Source organism: Apiospora aurea, assembly GCF_038362705.1.
Source record: "Apiospora aurea strain CBS 24483 chromosome Unknown utg000005l_segment0_segment0, whole genome shotgun sequence".
In the NCBI taxonomy this organism is placed as follows: Eukaryota; Fungi; Ascomycota; class Sordariomycetes; order Amphisphaeriales; family Apiosporaceae; genus Apiospora; species Apiospora aurea.
The window spans coordinates 234,676-252,593 of record NW_027117392.1 but is presented as its reverse complement, the minus strand read 5'-3'; the positions used below and the strand labels follow the sequence as shown (position 1 = coordinate 252,593).

The following is a 17,918-nucleotide window of genomic DNA, read 5'->3' as shown; positions in this document are numbered from 1 at the left end:
TTTCATTCGCCAGGCAGTTCGTTTGTGATACTCGACTGAGAATAGACCAAGAACAACGAGTCAGAGCCCAGAAATGCAGGTAAATGTCCATCCAACGTCGATGGCTTGCAGGATATCTTCCAAGTAAGCCACTGCAAGAGCCGCCAATCCACATCGCACGACTGCCGTAGATGCATTAGCCGCAGAGGGGGCAGCGCGATTGATGTCAGATATTAGCGTGTTGAAGCCCTAGAAATGCAGGGTTAGCTGCAGTAGATTTAGGGAGCGCTAGCGCTGAAGGAGCTAAAGAAATGCACCAGAGCGCAAATCCCACAACGAATGGGAGCGTCAGTGGAACAGCAAGGTGCCATCGCTCGTGAAGCGCCCAGCCGTATGTTAAGATGCACAACAACGTAACCAACACTGGCGCCCACATGATACTCAACCGAGCCCTCTCAATGGGGAAATCATCTATATCATCGTCTCTGCTTGGAGAGCCTGGTAGGTCATGCCTGGAGCGGGCTTTTCTATAGGCCCAATTGAGTAGTGCCCCAGAGACGAAGGTCGAGAAGGTCCCTCCAATGCCAAATGGCAGATAAACAAACCCAGCTTGCCATTGATTGAGATCGTAGATCTCGATGAAGAGCGTGGACAACGAGGCTATTACACAGGAGTACACGGTGTACATCATGGACGATGCCAGGGCCACGACCGTGTTGTCCCGTCGGAGCAGGATTCGGAGAGACTTCAATGGGTTAGGCATTCGTCGACGTTTTCCACGAGAAACCGCGCTGGGACTCGCTTTCCAGTGGCGCATGAATCTCGGATGAAGCATGGGCAGGCAGCCTGCAGTAAACCGGAGGCGGAAGTGAGCCATTGCCAACAGCGCTTCGAGCGGTTTCGGGCAGTCCAAGGACGACGAGGACGAGGCATGGGCCGGTTATGGTGACCAGGAACCAGAACACCCATCTCCATCCAGCTGCGTAGCTCAGCGCGCCGCCAAGGATAGGCCCAAGACTGGGGGCGATGGTGATGCTTAGGAGCTCAGCATCCTTCGTTGCTTCTATGGAGCCAACGGACCATGGGACGGCACTTACGCGAAGGATACTGCGCTCATGAATGGGCCTCTGTTTGCTGGGGTGGTTATGTCTGTAACAACACCATACCCGACAACGATAATTCCTGCCAGGTATTTCTTTCAGTTTTGGAAACTCATCCAAAGCCCCGTGAACGGCTTACCAGACTGGCCAAGCGCCTGCAGGACCCTGAGGCCAAGAAGCTGCCCGTAAGAGTCTGCCAAGGCAAGGAATACGTCGGACACCAAGAACAAGCCCAGGGTAACCAGATACGTCGGCCGTCTCCCAACCACGTCTGCTGCATCGCCGGCTAATGTGGGCGCCACCGTCGCCACGGCCATGTAGACGGTGAGAACGAGGTTGATCTGGTTTCACCGAGACCGAAAAGGTCTCGGCCAGGAGCTTCAAAGCAGGAAGGAATATGAAGGCACTGAGGTTGGAGCATAGCGAAGCGCAGCACACAATCGCCACAATGACCCATCTCTCCAGGTCAGTGAAAGCTGAGTACTTCTCGCTTCGATGTTCACGCAGCTCTTCATTCAAGGGTGCCTCGCCAGGTGGGAGGTTCTTGGCTGACATGTTGGCCTCGCGAGCTGAGGTCGTGCTATTCATTAAGTGGGGCACAAACACAGATTACAGTCGCGTAGGTTACTTGGGGGGCAACAGGTTCACCTCACTGTTGGTGTGTGGTGTGTGTTCCCCGCATGCTGCAATGTTTGCTGTGATGTAACGGTAAGAGAAGACCTGGCGTTCTCTCGTCTCCCAAACCACAGGATAAGTTACTTGGTGTGGTGAAGTGGAACTATTCCTCAAAGAACATGGTCTGGTGTTTTCTATGCAGCTTTTTTGTTTACTCCATCAAGAATGCATAGTGGCCAGTCTTCTTGATGCCAATATCGACACTGAAGCTGGCAACAGACCCATGCTTGGGCACCGACAAGCGATGGCGGTGCCTCCCAAACCCCATTTTGGCTTGGTACTCATTGATTCATTGCACATGAAATACTAAGTCAAACGACGTCTTTCACAGGTGGTTCCAAGCGGATGAGGATGAGGCTGCCCAGAAGAGTCGCAGGTCTCGACTTGGCGCAAGTGTCTGGTGGTGTTAGCGGGAATAGCTTTGCCCCAATTGGCCACGGCCGTTGTGCGACAAGTTCCAGAGCCCAACGTTGAGACTGCCCTCAAAAGCTGCCGGACATGGAGGTTTATATGCTCTCTTGCAACGGCAGGGTGATTTAAAGACTAGATACTCTTGTTTGCTTGCTTTTTGAGACCCAGTTGCTAGGTGTGTTCTATTTTGAAAGACCATAGCGGGCCAGATTGGTGTTGCGTTGCATCTTCAAGAAAACCATTGGTTGTTGACGAAGCCGAGTCCCAGAAAGACGGCCCCTCCACTAACAAACCCCCCTGTAGCTGCCGCAGGAGGCGCCCGCAGACAACCCGCCATTGGCTCAGAATCGTTTGCGGGCCGCGGCTACAGGCCGCCAGAGAATATCCCGTCCACAAAACATCTTCAACCGCGCGCATTCCACGACACGATTGAACACGAAAACCCACGATGGAGAAGGCGCTTACCAACCGCTCTCATGCACCCAATCTGGTCTTGGTAAGTCAAAATGCCGTCGGGGGCAGCATTGACTGGCGGCCGGGGCAATTTGGCCCAATGAGACGCCATTGGATCGGTGCCGTCGGGCTGCCAGATGGCCTTGGCCTTCTTCAATGGGTCTCATCTCAAGCTTTGCGGCCGTCACCTTGCATTTGCGAGCGCGGCCGCTCCTCGACCTCGATGCTTTCTGCGAGGATACGCAGATTGGTAAGCTCCGGGATGCCTGTGGTTCGAGAATAGACTGATGGCTGGGCCACGAGTCTGCCTCTGTGTCCCGTACAAGAGGCCCACCCCATCCCCTCCAAAGTGTCGATCTCGACTTCTCCTTCTGGCTGGCCATTCTGCATCGTGAACCGGTGGCCACTGTCTTTTTCCCTTTGTTGTTCCCTTTCAACTCTCCGACGCCGTCTCTCTTGTTCCAGCTCTCCATAATTGCCTAGGCCCTTTGAACAAGTCCATTGAAGATCGACTCCTCTTTGACTTGCATCTTGTCTTTCTCCTCATTCCCAGTAATATGAACCCTTAGAGCTGCCTGCCCTCCCCCGAGCTCCGTCATAACCCACATTTTCCCGTTGGGCTCTTTCTCCCTCTATTACCGTTTTCGTTCTGCTTTCCTTCGTTTCCTTTCCGAATTCGAAAAAGATCTTCATGATGCTATCTTCCGCTTTCTTTCTTAATCTTCTCTTGTTATCCGAGGCCTCAGCGGCAGGCTCGCTGAGGCGCCGGGAACGGTAAGTCCTGCCTCCTCCCCCCTTCCCCCTTTACCACATCTCCATACAACCGCAATATACTAACAATACTACCTAGAGTGAGACGCGACGAGTTAGACGAGGCCACCTCGAGGCTCTTCAAGCAGCCGTCTTCGTCAGCTGTACAACAAATGACTTCCATGTCTACATCCCTGCTGCCCTCGAGTAGCATTCCATCTTTACCAGCCACGTCGAGCAACCTTGCTGCCTCTGCCGGATTCGCTGTGGACAGCTCTAGCGCGACACTATCACTACCATCAGAGACATTATCATCTACTCACGTTCAATCCTCGCCATCTTCACTCGCGGTAGTGGTCATATCGTCGTCGTCCTCCTCAGCGTCGGTAGTAAGCCAATCCTCTATCCCAGCTTCAACCGCCGCTGCTTCCACAACTTTATTATTGGCAAGCAGCGGTTCAGTGGCTGAGTCTATATCAGTCACTCTTTCGAACACACCTTCCGCCACATCGTCGGCCATCTCATCTAGTCTGGCATCACCGACGACGTCTTCATACAGTTCCGTATCACGCCTGTCTAGTCTCATTGACACCACAGACCATGCCGTGTCCAGTAGCGCTCTTCCTACCTCGAGCGCTGCCGCAGGCTCTTTGACAAGCAGCCAAAGCTCTTCATCGGCTGCCGCCACCACTCAGTCATCCTCGCTGGTTGCAACTGCTTCCCAATCAGCTGCTCCAGCATTGAGCTTTGCGAATGGAGAATCCAGCAGCTCATCCAGCCAGTCGAGGAATTCTAACCTACTGGGGTCAAGTTCACTGAGCACCGCTTCTTCCAGCATCCCGACTGAGGTTGCTTCTGAATCAGCGTCCGGGTCCCTCGTGCAGACCCCGTCCTCTTCAGTAGCAGTCACTTCATCAGCTCCTGCAACTTCGGCTGCTAGCACTAGTTTGTCTGAGTTCCTCACATCAGCCACGGGAAGTGCGAGTGGCACCGCCAGGGCTCCCTCCAGCAGCTCGATAAGTTCCACTGCATCCTCGAAAGCGTTCTCGAGCGCCAGCAGTATTGCTTCTTCCACAGGGGTAGCTTCGTCTGTCGCAGCAAGTTCTTCTGGTGCGGCAGGTTCTTCCAGCGCTGCTGCGTCTTCTACGGCAGTTTCTTCGACTGCCCTTGCATCTTCAACTGCCGCTACATCTTCTTCTGCCGCTACATCTTCTTCTGCCGCTACATCTTCTTCTGCCGCTACATCTTCTTCTGCCGCGACATCTTCCCGGGCTGCCTCTTCTTCGGCTACTGCCGTAATCCCTTCTGTCTCGGAGTCAAAGCCTGCGTCAACGACAGTTCCAGGGGCGACTTCAAAATCATCCCACGTTTCCCGCTCGGTGACGGCATCCGGCACCGTTAACCGGGATGTGCCCACAGTTATCACCGCTGTGCCGTCGTCGGCTTCAACAGTCGGACCCGATGTCATGGCTAGCAACCTAGCAGAGGCGAAAAAGTATAATGGCCTCTTTGGGGGTCTCAAAGAGGATTCCGCCTGCATGGCCGGACAGGTCGCTTGCGTCAATGACAACATTGGCCAGTGTGGTAACTCTGGAGCTTTCTCCATTACTCCTTGCATGGGAAACACGAAGTGCTTTGCGCTGCCAATGAATACAACGGCAGGAGTTCAGGTTGGGTGCTATGACCCCAATGTTGCTGGGCGCATTCTGGGAGACTCCAAGCAAGCCCCGTCCGCGTCTGCAACTGCAACTGCCACCACATCCAAAGCCAACAGCGGCCAGCCATCGGAAGTGACAGTCACTGTGGTCCCGACTGAAGTCGTTACTTCGATTATCATGGCCCCACCCAAGGAAACCCCTGGAACTACGACAGTCACCGAGGCTCCTTCAACAACTCTAGTGACGATGACTCGGTCTTCTACATCCCCGCCACCTGCCAGCCTTACGACAATCTTAGTTCTACCGCCAGTCGTTATCCCACCAGTCGTCAGCTCCTCCTCCGCTCCTCCGCCCCCACCTCCAGCCCCGGTGCCCAGTACCACCTCCGAATCCAAGCCTTCGCAGCAGCCGCCCTCGACCCTAACTTCATTGGAGATCATTCCAATTACGAGGCCCCATCACGGACCCAAGAACCCCATACCCACCAATATTCCTCTACACAGCACTGCTAAGGCCATTGCCAATCCAGTTGCTGGTGGCCCTGTCACGGTTACTGTCAAGGAGACTGAGACCGTGACCACTACTACCACCACCACGGATCTGGCAACAGTCACAGCCACGCCCAGTGTGTAATTGGCATGGCTCTTTGGTCCTAGAGATAAAGCCCCTCCCTGCGAGCTCGTTTTAGTGCTCGTTGGGTCTGGCCATATGAAGCTTCCTATCCTCTGATTTGCAGGGCGTTGTCGCCATTGCGACCCCTTTGGTGTGTATTGCAGGCAGTAGTATGATACCCATTTTGATAGATATATTATTTTTATTTCAATGTAATTACAATTCAATTCTCCATATTCATACAATCATTCGTTTGTCCAATACAACTGGGATTTTATCACAGTTTCTTTCTGTTGATTCCATTGACATCCAGTGGTTCCGCGGTCGTAAACAGATAGCTGCAGTCACTAGCCCGCTGTGGCTGTGCTCTGGAATGATCAATCAATTGATGAATACTTGACACGTCAATAGGACTTCACGAGTCAACCCATCGAGTTTCCCCCAACCAAATCGCATCTGTTTTCTTCACCATCTTCTCGCTGTCTACACGCCCATTGTTTCGGGTCGGCCTCCCTGCTGTCATCATGGGCGATGACCCCGCACCCAAGCCGCAGCGTCCGGTGATCCTCATGGTCTGCCACACGCTCTCCGGCCACCTCCAACCCCTGATCCGTATCGCCCACGGCCTGTCCAGCCGTGGATGGGACGTCGCCTTCCTGGGCCCGACCGCGCACCGCAAGCGGATCGAGGCGGCGGGCGCCGAGTTCTTCGCCTTGCGGGGGCGTCGCCGATCTCAACGACCAGGAGTACTACGCCAACCCCGACCACCTGGCGCCGGGCTACAAGACCCTGCCCTGGACTAAGCGCGGCAAGATCGACCTGCGGCTGCAGTGCCTGGACACGCTGCCGACCCAGTGGGAGAACCTCAAGTCGACACTCGCGGCGCTGCACGAGCGAGACCCCGGCCGGCAGGTCCTGGTCGTCGCCGAGGCCTTCTTCCTTGGCATCTTGCCCTTGAAGTACGGCGCCCCGCTCCCGCCGGGCGTGCCCGCGCCGTTGAAGACGGTGTGCGTGTCCATCACGGTCCCGGCCATCCAGAGCGCCGATCTGCCGCCCTTCGCGTACGCGGCGCCGTTCGACCAGTCGGAGGCGGGCCGGGCGCGGAACCAGGCCCTCTGGGCGAAATGGACCGAGAGCGCGGCCGAGTTGACGAGACTGCTGGATCAGCAGCTGCTGGCGTCGGGGGCTGAGCGGGGGACGGGGGGAACCCATCTTGGCGGGCGCGAATTACCGATGCCATGAGGCGATTTATCAGGTCGGCGTGCCCGGGCTCGAGTATCCGCGCAGCGACTGGCCCGAGGGCTTCAAGTTCGTTGGGCTGGTGCAGGGGACGCCGAAGGGGACTGTGTTGCCGGATCCGCCCTTTGCGTGGTGGAGCGAGTTGAAGGCGAACTCGGCGCTGGCGGCGGATGATCCGGGGCGGAAGAAGGTGTTGGTGGTCGCGCAGGGGACCGTCGAGGTGAACCCGCACGACCTGATCATCCCGACGATCCGCGCCTTCGCCGAACGAAACGATGTCGTGGTCGTCGCGATCCTGGGGTGGAAGGATGCGACCCTGGCCGAGTTCATGCCAGACGGCGTCCCCGGCAACGCCCGCATCGCCGACTACCTCAACTACGACGCCGTGCTGGACCGCGCCGACGTCTGGATCCACAACGCGGGCTTCGGGGCCGTGAACCACGGCATCGCGCACGGCGTGCCCATGGTCGTCGCGGGCGAGGGTATGGACAAGACGGAGAATGCGCGGCGGGTGGGCTGGTCGGGGATCGGTGTTGATGTAGCCACGGCGAAGCCGTCGGTGGAGCAGGTCCGGGCGGCCGTGGAATCGATATTGCGGGTGGACAATAGCTTCAAGGAGCGGATCGAGGTGTTGCGGAGGCAGAGCGAGGGGTTGAATCCGTTTGATATCATTAGCGAGGATTTGATGAAGATGGCGGGCACGCATTGAAAGGGACGGTTTGATGAATTGTCGGGGCAAAGATAGAATTGATAAGCCAAGACTACTTAGACAAATTGGCTTCTACAATGTCCGCACTTAATCCTTGCCGCCCCCCCCTGTATCTCGGTTCCCACCCAACGCCTGTCCTTTAACACCCCCTATGGCATCCCACATTTGTCCCCCGGGGTCTCCCCCTCAAAGAACCCCCTTGACGTCAGCAAAAGTATGCATGCCGAGCACCTGCTTGATGCCCTCGCACGGCTGCAGCCAGCCGACGCGGCTCTCGACGAACTGCTCGACCTGCGGCCGCAGCCGGGTCTCGTGCAGGTGGAAGTCGTCGACGGTGCCGATGCGCAAAAAGTACTTGCCCGGGAACCCCGAGCTGGCGCGGTACATGAGCGTGCCGCACACGCCGCAGAAGTGGTTGGTCATGGTGTTGCCGGTGGCGATGGTGCGGGATTGGGACCTGGTCACGGATGTCGGCACGTGTTTACTTGTCTCGTGGGAAGGAAGGGGAGGGGAGAAGAGAGAGGGCGGGGAGGGGAGGGTTAGTTACCATTGCTTCAGTTCGTCTTGGCCACGAATGTGTTTTAGGTACGGGTCCTGTACCGTGAAGTTGGACGCGAACATGGTGGCTGTCAGTTTGCGGCAGTCGAGGCAGTGGCATATAAAGCGCGATACAACGCCCGGATAGGAGGTTGGCTATACGGCAGATTAGCGGCAATTTTCTACACACACACACACATATATATATATATATATGACTAAGCTAATAGAGGAAAATGGGGGGCCTCACAAAGGCAAGTTGAACGGTGCCACAGAAGCAAGTCGCCGTGGCTTCATTTTCCTTCGAGTATCCGTCGTGGGCGTGGCCGACGGCGGGGATGTAGGGCTTGGATAGATCAGTTGGTGCGGTTGCCATTGTTGCCTGGTGATCGAGTTTTATATGGGTTGTATTATGGTCTATTATTCTCCTTACCGGGGGATTGATCTGTGAAGCCTAGGTATAAAGGAGCAAAGAGAGTAATAATTTAATTTGGATTGGAGAGTAGTGATATAATTAAGGTATGCCTTTTCACCTAGATTACTGTCGCACGGCAGAGAGCGTTAAATAATATATAACGTGTTAGCTAAAGAAAAGAAAGAAAGGATAAAAAAAGAAAGGCACTACGGTATTAATAAATATATTCCCCGATAAAGAACATTTCCCCCATAACGGGCGCTGGCCACGACACGGTTGGGGTATGCAGTCAGCAAGCGCGCTTTGTCATGCATGCAGTACGTCGGGGATAAGCGGAAGTGTTTGTAATTGGCAGCTGGTGCATGTCCCCCGAGTTCGGGTGTATACAACCGGCTATATACCTTTGCGAAACCTGCCGTCTTCAGGTTCAGGTTCAGGGACTACGTGCCACTGTGATCTCTCTAACAGCGCTCCTCGTGGCAGCCGGTGGTCGAAGAGTACATCAGGTCATTTTCAAAATAATGTCCAAACCGTACAAGTCCGAGACGCTGCCTTTGGAAGTACGCTAATGTACAGGGCGTACGAGAGACAGCATGAAGGGAGTTGGGTTCAAATCCTGGTAGCGCTGTAGGTGTTCCCTTCATGTCCTGGGCGTCGTGCGAGACAAGTCGCAAAGGCGAGGCAACCCATACAATTAGGTTTCATTACTCAATTCATGTATGTCAGTAAGCAGCCCGGGCAGCGGCCTCTGCGGGAACGATTCATCTTGCGGGCCGCGCCGTGTCTCCTCGGTGATAAAGGTCCAGATGACAAACCAAAGTAGGAGTCGCTGCACCAAATATATTCGTCCGGCGCATCCATGACCCGCTCCCAGGATCAGGAGGACCAGCATCTCATGACTATTTCCTCAAATCATGGCTATGACAAGCTGTCAAGTCGCGCGGCCGGCCTAGTATCACCGACCGAAGTCTCCAGCCAAGATGGATACGCCATCCTAGGGCACGCAGACGCAGCAATGGACATCGAGCAAACCCCGAAAGGGCCCAGGGTTCGAGGGCAACCAAGCCACTGAGATGAGTACACATTCCAGCCTATGGGTTTCTAAAAAGAAAAAAAAACGGCGCATGAACCCCAGCACCGATGGGAATATCGTGACCTCATCCTCCGAAGCCTTGGGCTTCCGTTACATGCTGAGCCTGGGACTGGTCACAATGAAAACGGGAGGCCAGATCACACCCCTGGTAACGTTGGGCATGACCGCGCTCAGTGGGCGTCCTTGGATGCACCCATATAATTCTCCAAGGCGACGCTCAACGCGGTGGAGGTCAGCATCTTTGGCGTCGACCTGCATCACACCATTGGTTCCGACGGTCCCGACGGCGGCGACCCTGCTTACGGCTTCTCCAATACTTAGGAGGACAAATTCGCCCTGTGCACGACAAGGAGCGTGCTCCTGGGCCCGAACTATCTGTTCCCTGTTCGATGGCTGTCGTTCACGGCCAACAGTGAGTTCCCCAATGCCGTCAGATATGTCGATCGGGGACTACTCAGAATGGTCGAAGACAGGAGGCGCGGAATGTCGGCACTCATGGGGTTCGACAAGAACACTCGCAACTCGCGCAACCTCTTACCGTTTCTCATCAAGGAGGCCATACCTGGTGGCCCGGCCGCCGGTATCTCCGACAAGCAGAGCGCGGACCAGGTGAGTTTCAGAACAGCAACAGCGCATCATCGTGGGGAATCCGCAGCCCAGCGTTGGACCAGATTGTACATCACAAGCTGCGGGCCAGAGTTCAAGAGGCGATGGTGGCCGGCAACCTGAGCCCGAGCATGGCCGTCACCGAAAAGCCTACCGTGCCGGCACAACTTCCTGCGCAAGCCGTTCCGGCTGGGCCCCACCGACGCCGCGCTGCACCGTCGTCGTCGACCTGACGCGGACCACCGGCGGCCAGCTGGACCCCATCCCTGTCGGGCCCCCTCTGCGGCACGGCGCCCGCATTGACGGAAACGAACCCGCGGATGCAGGGGGCGACGACGACGCGGCCATCTTTGACCCGGACCGCTGGGCGGCTGGGTCCGCGCATCTGCCCCAGGTAAAGAAAGGCGTTTGGAATCCTCGCTCGATCTGAAGATCATGCCTGATGTTCCCACCTGGCGCGCGGGCGCCCGCCGTTCGCCATTGAAAGCCCCGCGCCGACGCTGCGGCCGCGCGACATGAAAGGGGGAGGGCGACTGGGTCTCGTTGATGAAGATGCCGACGACGATCAAGCTCGGTTCAGCTGCTGTCGATGCACTTGGCCCGTCGCGAGAGCCTTCAATCTACCGGATTTGCTGCGCTGTCAGCCCTTTCGTGTACACAGTACATCCGTGCATGCATAGACAGATAGATGCATTCGATAGGATCAAGCTGACAGACCGGCTGGCTGCGCGCATCCCGACCCTCATCGCCGTCTTAGCGCTGGCATTCGCGTGTGTGTGGCACCTGAGTTCTCAAAAAAAAAAAAAAAAAAAAAAAAAAAGGGATGCACTGTAGGTAACAACTGCCCGCCCGCATCCTGGAATCGGTGAAAGTTCGGTGTCCGACCTGTCATCTGCGGGAACGGCTCAAACGGAAAAAAGAAAACGTGACGAAAATCCAGTCGGTAAGTGAATTCTCCGAACGGGAGAGGGCCTGCCTTTGCCGCCTGTCTCCCTAAACAATTATGCATGCATCCTGCCGAAGCTTCATTACAAGCCTACCTACCTAAGAAGTAACCTCGAGGCCCAAGCAAGCATTCACCATCGAACCATTTACACAACTCCAGATCAATGCTACGACGGCACTACCCACACCCCGCGAGATATATAATTGCAAACAGTGCATGAATTCCCGACGAAACCGGCACTTTTTGCGGACTGCGGCCGCCCGTACAGTACCTAGTGCCGCAACCGGTTCGTCGTCCGCGTCGCATTTGGAGCCAAGGCCCGAAGCATCGAGTTGATTGCCCTTTTCCCACTTAACCTACAGACTTTACCTACATAGTTACTTACTTAATATAGGTCAAGTTTGGTTGGGATTGTGCGTGCGGCGAACCTTGCGCCAAAAGCCATGCCAGCCCACTCTCAAAAGGAGTAAGCTGGATCTGGAGGCAGCCTGCACTGCTTAGCTATCGTGGCGCGGAATAACGATTCATCATTCAAAACAAACCCCAGCGCAAAAGAAGTGCAATTGAATGCTGTGTATTAATGGCTATGAATTCATCGGCCGCAAGGCGTATGATATACACTCTAAGAAAATTAAGTAAGAACCCAGCCAGCCCAAATGTCTAGGCCCGGCATGTGTCAGTGAGAAGTAGTGGTAAAAGTCGTAGCGTAGTAATAATACTCTCTAAACCCGGTACTCCCCCAATTATCGTGACATTATTTCCGAAAAAGAGGTGTGCGTTTGCTTCCACCCCTTTATCGCACATCGAAGCGGTCCAGGCTCATCACCTTGTCGAAAACCTTGACAAAGTTCTTGACCAGCCGCTCCTGCCCGTCGGCGCCCGCGTACACCTCAGCAATGGCGCGCAGCTCGGGGTGTGACGCGAAGATCATGTCCGAGCGCGACGCCGTGAACTTCTCCGACGTGTACAGTTCGCCGTCCTGAGAGGGCTTCCAGGTGTTGGACATGTCCAGGAGGTTGATGAAGTAGTCGTTGGTCAGCTGGCCAGCCTTGCTGGTCAGGATACCAGTCTTGGAGCCATCAAAGTTGGCACCCAGCGCGCGCAGGCCACCGACAGCGACGGTAAGCTCAGGGGGTGTCATGGTAAGCTGCGCGGCCTTGTCGACCAGCATGGCTTCCGTCTTGGAGGCCTTGTTGCCCTTGCCGTACTGGAGGAAACCGTCGGCGGGGTACTCGAGGTGGTTGACGTTCTCAACATCCGTGTCCTCCTGCCTGGCATCCACGCGACCGGGGGTGAAGGGAACCTTGACATCCTTGAAACCGGCATCATGGGCTGCCTTCTCGACGGCGGCGACACCCCCGAGCACAATGGTGTCGGCGAGAGACACTTGCGGGCCAATGCCGGCCTTGTTGTAGTTATCGCGGACGGTCGAGAGGGCCTTGACGACGTCGTTCAGCTGGGCGTTGATCGGCCATGACTTCTGGGGCTCAAGGGCAATGCGCGCGCCGTTGGCACCACCACGCTTATCCGAGTTGCGGTACGTGTCCGCAGCAGACCAGGCAGTGGCAACAAGCTTGCCAATGCCAATGTTGGCTTCGAGGATCTTGGCCTTGAGGCTGGCAACCTGGTCGTCGTTCAATTTCTCGGCCTCGGGGGCGGGCAGAGGGTCCTGCCAGATGAAGCTCTCCTTGGGCACCTCCGGTCCGAGATAGCGAGACTTGGGACCCATATCACGGTGCAGCAGCTTGAACCACGCCTTACCGAAGGCATCCTCAAACTCCTTGGGGTTCTCCAACCAGCGCTTGGTGATCTTGATGTACTCGGGATCCGTGCGCAGCGAGATATCACTGACGAGCATGGTAGGCTTGCGCTTCTTGTCGGACTGGGGCGAAGGGTGGGAGGCGGTTGCATTGCTGGCCTCGAACTGCCAAGCACCACCGGGACTCTTCACCAGGGTCCATTCGTTGTTCCAGAGGCTTCCGAGGAAGGCAGATGGGTTCCACTTCACGGGGTTCTTGGTCCAGATGACCTCGATGCCGGATCCGACAGCATCTTCGCCGGAACCAGTGCCGAAGGTGCTCTTCCACCCGAGACCGACCTGCTCAAGCGAGGCAGCCTCCGGGACGGGGCCAAGATCGGCTATTCTCAAATTAGTATGCTGTATGGCATAGAAACTTGGTTAGATAGACATCAACTTACAACCAGGAGCGGCACCGTGGGTCTTGCCGAAGGAGTGTCCACCGGCAATCAGAGCAACAGTCTCCTCGTCGTTCATTCCCATGCGGCCGAATGTCTCGCGGATGTCCTTTGCCGACTCCATCGGGTCGGGCTTTCCGTCAGGACCCTCGGGGTTTACGTAGATGAGGCCGAGAACGACGGCGGCGAGCGGCTCCTCGAGCGTCCGGTTGAGGATGTCCTTGCTGCCGCCGTAGCGAACATCGTTCGTGAGCCACTTGGTCTCGCCACCCCAGTAGACTGACTCGTCGGATTGCCAAGTATCCGGGCGGCCACCGGCGAAGCCGATTGTGGGGAAGCCCATGGACTCCATGCCAACGTTACCAGCCATGAGAATAAGGTCGGACCACGAGAGATTGGACCCGTACTTGCGCTTGATTGGTTCTGTGGCATAATGTTAGTGCCCGATCTACGATAGGATAGAACATGGGATGAGGCCAGTTCGATAAGTACGTACCCAGGAGACGGCGGGCCTTGTCAAGGTTGACGTTATCGGGCCAGCTGTTGAGAGGAGCGAATCGTTGTTGGCCCTGAGAGGATAGTTTGTTAGCCTATCAAATCTTATGCAAGAAGGGTCCGGGCATGCGACGTACCATGCCACCACCACCGCGACCGTCCATGGCACGATAGGTTCCGGCGCTGTGCCAGGTCATGCGCATGAAGAAGGGGCCATAGTTGCCAAAGTCAGCAGGCCACCACTCCTGAGAGTCAGTCAACAGAGCAACGAGGTCCTTCTTGACCGCATCGTCTGTAATACGAGTCAGTAACCGGAAGCCATGGCCCGAGGAAGGAAAGTCGTGGCAGATTGTTCTCTTCGTTTCATAGCAAGGGCCACTCACAGTCCAGCTTGTTGAATGCAGCCTTGTAGTCGAAGTCGTCGCCGAGAGGGTCGACGGCCTTGGTGAACTGGCGGAGGACGTCGAGCCTCAGGTTGCAGGGCCACCAGTTTTCGTTCCGGGTGCCGCCGCCGGCGAACTTGCTGACGGTGGGACAGGTGCCGATGGCATCGGTGGGGTTGTTATCGGCCCGCTTGAAGATGGGTTCCTTCTGGCTCTGAGAAGAAGTGGCCGCTCTGCGCGCAGCGAAGGGGCAGCCCTCGGAGGGAGCAGCTGCGGCCAACGACAGGGCGTTGAGCAGAGCTCCGAGTTGGGCAAGCGATAGTTGCATGGCGGCTTCAGTATAGGCTGACAATAGTAGATGAAGTGCCTTGGGGGAGGAAAGCCGTGCTACTGCAGAAGCCCAGAAGCGAAGTTGAGGTTCGGGACGGCCCTATTTATCGGGCAGAGTGCCACGGCATGGCAGGCGATGGGATGGGAGTGTGTGTGTGTGTGTGTACCAGCGAGTGGTCGTTGCATCTTGAGCCCCGTTACCCACCGTCCCAAAGTACACAATGGAGCTGGCCGATCCCTGTACCAATATGTCGTTGTAGCAGGTACTCCGTACCAGCATTATGTCCGATCCAGTAGCAGCGCGGGCGCTGCACTTGGGAGAGTGCTTCCATGGTTCTTGGTTGTTTTTCTGCTGCTGCAGGGGTGGCTTAAGATACCCTTCCCCCTTCTGCAAGGAAGGGCACACAGGCTACATACAGTGCGACAACGCCAAGCCCTTGATCTGCTGCAGTTGGGTAGTGCTGAGTCTAGCGACCTCTCTGGGCAGGTGGCAGCTGTAGCCTGCCTTGCCCTCCCTGCTGCCCTGCCTGTGATGGGAAATCCTGCCGATCCCATTGGCTGTTGCCGGCGACTTCGTCTGGAATCCAATCCCATCTGGGTCGCAAAGTCAAAAAGTCAAAAATAAAAATAAAAGTCCAGTCGCAGTCGCCCTGTCGCGTGCTGCCGAATGGCAATATCCGCGGCGCAATTCCCCAGAGGCGGCCAGGGACCAGCATCGGCGAAGACGACAGCTTAGCCCTGCGGGTGGCTGACGGCCGGTCGTCTGATGATGCGGGCTAAGGTTTGGCAGGAAAATGATGCTACACGTAGAGTAGCGAGTGTCGCGAGCGTCGAGGCATTGAGGCAGGTAAATTGCCCTTCTCCTTGCCGCTCGTCATTGGGACCCCTCTTTCGCTCAAAGTGGCCCGAACTGGAGGCGGGCCTCCAGGGTTCTCTCCCTGTTATTCTGGTTGACTTCCTGTGATTGTCTGGATTGTAAAAGCTCATTCCCCTACTAACCTACTAAGCTGGGAACATCCTCCACGATATCGGTGGGATGGACCCTGTTTTCTGGGTGGGGCCACTGCATCCCAGCGGCCCAGACGGGACAATTGGGCAATGGCCGCCATCGCAGACAGTGATTGCTATTGTAACCCGCTTGCCACACCCGCAAACCAACACACGCACACACGCACACGCACGCACTCCTGTCATCTCCAGTCAGGGCCAGTGCGTGTATGTAGGGAGGTAGGTACATAGTGTAGGTTATTACTACTATCCCGTCTATGTATCTGTCTACATAGATGCACTAGAAGTGGGGATTAGCAGAGTAATAGGTAGGTTTCCTGGTTCGTGCATCGTCAAACAATCAAAAGGAATCGAGTTCGTCGCACATATGTATGGCACGCACATACGCTGACACGGGGTTTGGCACGCGGCAGGTCGATGAGGCTCGGGCCCAATCAGGCGTGTTACCAAGGCCCGGCGAATGAGCATCTACAGCGTGACCTGCCTAAAACTACTGAACCTAAACATCTTGGCATCTTGGTATCTCGACCAACCCAACCCTGCCCAGGACCGGCTCGGTAAAGCCAAGCTACCCACCCTACCTATTTGCTGGTCGCCCTGCATCATCCCTCGCCCAGAACCTCGTCCTCCTGCAAGGTGTGAGGGCTGCGGCGGTCGTATCAGAGCCGTTATTTGTAATCTGCTAGCTACATGAACCTACTGCTTACCTACAGTTCTCCTACCACTACACTCACGTTCTGACAGCACACCCGGCGTGATAGGTGCCCGTGGCAGTGGGTCTTCTTCTGGGTCTTGCCCCCCTTCCAAGGGCGAAAAAGGCGTGCGGCGCTTAGAAACCACCTGCAACCTGGTTGTTCTTAATATATCTTTTTCTCATCGTACATACAAGTAGCAATAGTTTGGGTGGTATTGCATACATACATGTATGATGCGATGCGATACCGTGACACCAAATGGCATGAGTGCAGGCCCATTAACAAGTTTTATATCTCAGGACCGAGATTTGATGGCAATCCAACCGATCTCGGTCCGCGATTTGGAATCGCGCCGACTTCGCCCAGCCCTGTTGGTTGTCAAGTCGTCTGATTCTTTCTTGCTCAATTGTTTCCCGGTGGATGTTGTCAGCGATGAGCAGGGGGCTGCTCTACTTTACTCGTCCGTCTCCCTTTTTACAAACACCCGCAATGTCTGTGGGCAGTGGGCACCCAAGGGGGCGCCTTGGCCATGTTACACTGTCAAAAGTTGTACATACGTCAGTGTCCGTCCATGTACAGTAGGTATCTAGGTAATCGTGGAGAAGATGAAAAAACAAAAGATTTCCCGTGAGACAAAGTGGTAGTAGGTAGTAGGAAAACATGACATACCGAAAGGTCGTGTCAGCAGCATGGCACATTGCAGCCCGGCGCGAACGCACCACAGCATTTTTTTCTTCTTCGCATCAGCACCAGTAACAACGCCAAGGAGATATTTTGGGAGAGGGTCGATGTTTCGTTTCCCATTTGCCCTATGGGGCCTTGGCGTACGCCGTGTGGCACGATGCGAAAAGCAGAGGCGCGAGGGCTAGAATCGTGGCAATGCGACCCCAACGTTGCGAAATGGCGGCATGCAAGCCATTCGGCCACTCGCCAGGGAAAAGCCGGCACCAGAGCCGCTGCTCACCGATTTGGTGGTGCATTACTAATCGGTGTTATTTCGATTACTTTACCTACTGCGTGTAGCGTTATATGTTGGCGTATTGCGTAAGGCGGTATACGTATATATATATACGCGTTTTATATATCGCTAACTGCGTAACTAACTGCTACTACCATAGAGGCGCCTTCGGCATCTTCACAGTCACTAGGCCTAGGTGAGATAGGGCCGCCACTCCAATTGATGGCCCAGCCCATGTTGGTGTGCAACCATGCATGTTAGTTAGGTAGTGTCCCGGCATTTGGGTAGTAGTCGCACACACACACGGGGAAATGTAGATAGGGACTACTGCTGTCCGCCCGTCACACCCGGGCCCCCGACATGCGCGCCAACCCGGCCCATGTCCTGTTCGTCGGGATGCGCGTTCGTGTTAGTGTGTCATTCGCGGCTCTCACCACTCTCCCTCTCACTCTCACTCTCACACCGCAAGATTTACTAATGTTACTGTCGTGATCCATAAACCACGATAGGCTGTGGGTATAAATAGAAAAACTACCTACCCAGGGCAGCTTGGCAGTATTGGTAGGGTGAAAAGAGGTCAGCTGGGGATGGGCGCATCAGGCCATAAATCACCGTGCCCTTAGTCATGTCCCTACGTCGTGGCCCGTGAGAGAGGGAATCGGGGACGGGG

At 55.7% G+C, this 17,918-nt stretch overlaps 7 protein-coding genes across 7 annotated transcripts; 3 read left to right on the top strand and 4 right to left on the bottom strand.

Annotated features, from left to right (window-relative positions):
* Positions 1 to 60: 60 nt before the first annotated feature.
* On the bottom strand, positions 61 to 667 carry PG986_006659 (uncharacterized protein; the record flags this gene model as incomplete). Its single annotated transcript, XM_066842881.1, has 2 exons — positions 61 to 228; positions 314 to 667. The coding sequence occupies 2 exons, from the start codon at positions 665 to 667 to the stop codon at positions 61 to 63; spliced, it is 522 nt and encodes a 173-aa protein (XP_066698993.1).
* A 67-nt stretch (positions 668 to 734) lies between these two features.
* PG986_006658 (uncharacterized protein) lies at positions 735 to 2,022 on the bottom strand (the record flags this gene model as incomplete). The annotated part of the gene is made up of 3 exons (XM_066842880.1): positions 735 to 1,113; positions 1,219 to 1,659; positions 1,910 to 2,022. 3 exons carry the CDS (start codon positions 2,020 to 2,022, stop codon positions 735 to 737), a joined length of 933 nt encoding a protein of 310 aa, XP_066698992.1.
* Positions 2,023 to 2,774: 752 nt separating this feature from the next.
* On the top strand, positions 2,775 to 5,659 carry PG986_006657 (uncharacterized protein; the record flags this gene model as incomplete). Its single annotated transcript, XM_066842879.1, has 3 exons — positions 2,775 to 2,868; positions 4,325 to 4,747; positions 4,788 to 5,659. The coding sequence occupies 3 exons, from the start codon at positions 2,775 to 2,777 to the stop codon at positions 5,657 to 5,659; spliced, it is 1,389 nt and encodes a 462-aa protein (XP_066698991.1).
* Positions 5,660 to 6,162: 503 nt separating this feature from the next.
* Positions 6,163 to 7,586, top strand: PG986_006656 (uncharacterized protein; the record flags this gene model as incomplete). Its single annotated transcript, XM_066842878.1, has 3 exons — positions 6,163 to 6,384; positions 6,443 to 6,783; positions 6,830 to 7,586. 3 exons carry the CDS (start codon positions 6,163 to 6,165, stop codon positions 7,584 to 7,586), a joined length of 1,320 nt encoding a protein of 439 aa, XP_066698990.1.
* A 186-nt stretch (positions 7,587 to 7,772) lies between these two features.
* PG986_006655 (uncharacterized protein) lies at positions 7,773 to 8,499 on the bottom strand (the record flags this gene model as incomplete). The annotated part of the gene is made up of 3 exons (XM_066842877.1): positions 7,773 to 8,043; positions 8,134 to 8,279; positions 8,374 to 8,499. The coding sequence occupies 3 exons, from the start codon at positions 8,497 to 8,499 to the stop codon at positions 7,773 to 7,775; spliced, it is 543 nt and encodes a 180-aa protein (XP_066698989.1).
* A 1,591-nt stretch (positions 8,500 to 10,090) lies between these two features.
* On the top strand, positions 10,091 to 10,667 carry PG986_006654 (uncharacterized protein; the record flags this gene model as incomplete). The annotated part of the gene is made up of 2 exons (XM_066842876.1): positions 10,091 to 10,240; positions 10,329 to 10,667. 2 exons carry the CDS (start codon positions 10,091 to 10,093, stop codon positions 10,665 to 10,667), a joined length of 489 nt encoding a protein of 162 aa, XP_066698988.1.
* Positions 10,668 to 11,976: 1,309 nt separating this feature from the next.
* On the bottom strand, positions 11,977 to 14,585 carry PG986_006653 (peroxidase/catalase 2; the record flags this gene model as incomplete). Its single annotated transcript, XM_066842875.1, has 5 exons — positions 11,977 to 13,322; positions 13,383 to 13,802; positions 13,876 to 13,948; positions 14,012 to 14,166; positions 14,258 to 14,585. The coding sequence occupies 5 exons, from the start codon at positions 14,583 to 14,585 to the stop codon at positions 11,977 to 11,979; spliced, it is 2,322 nt and encodes a 773-aa protein (XP_066698987.1).
* Positions 14,586 to 17,918: the final 3,333 nt, after the last annotated feature.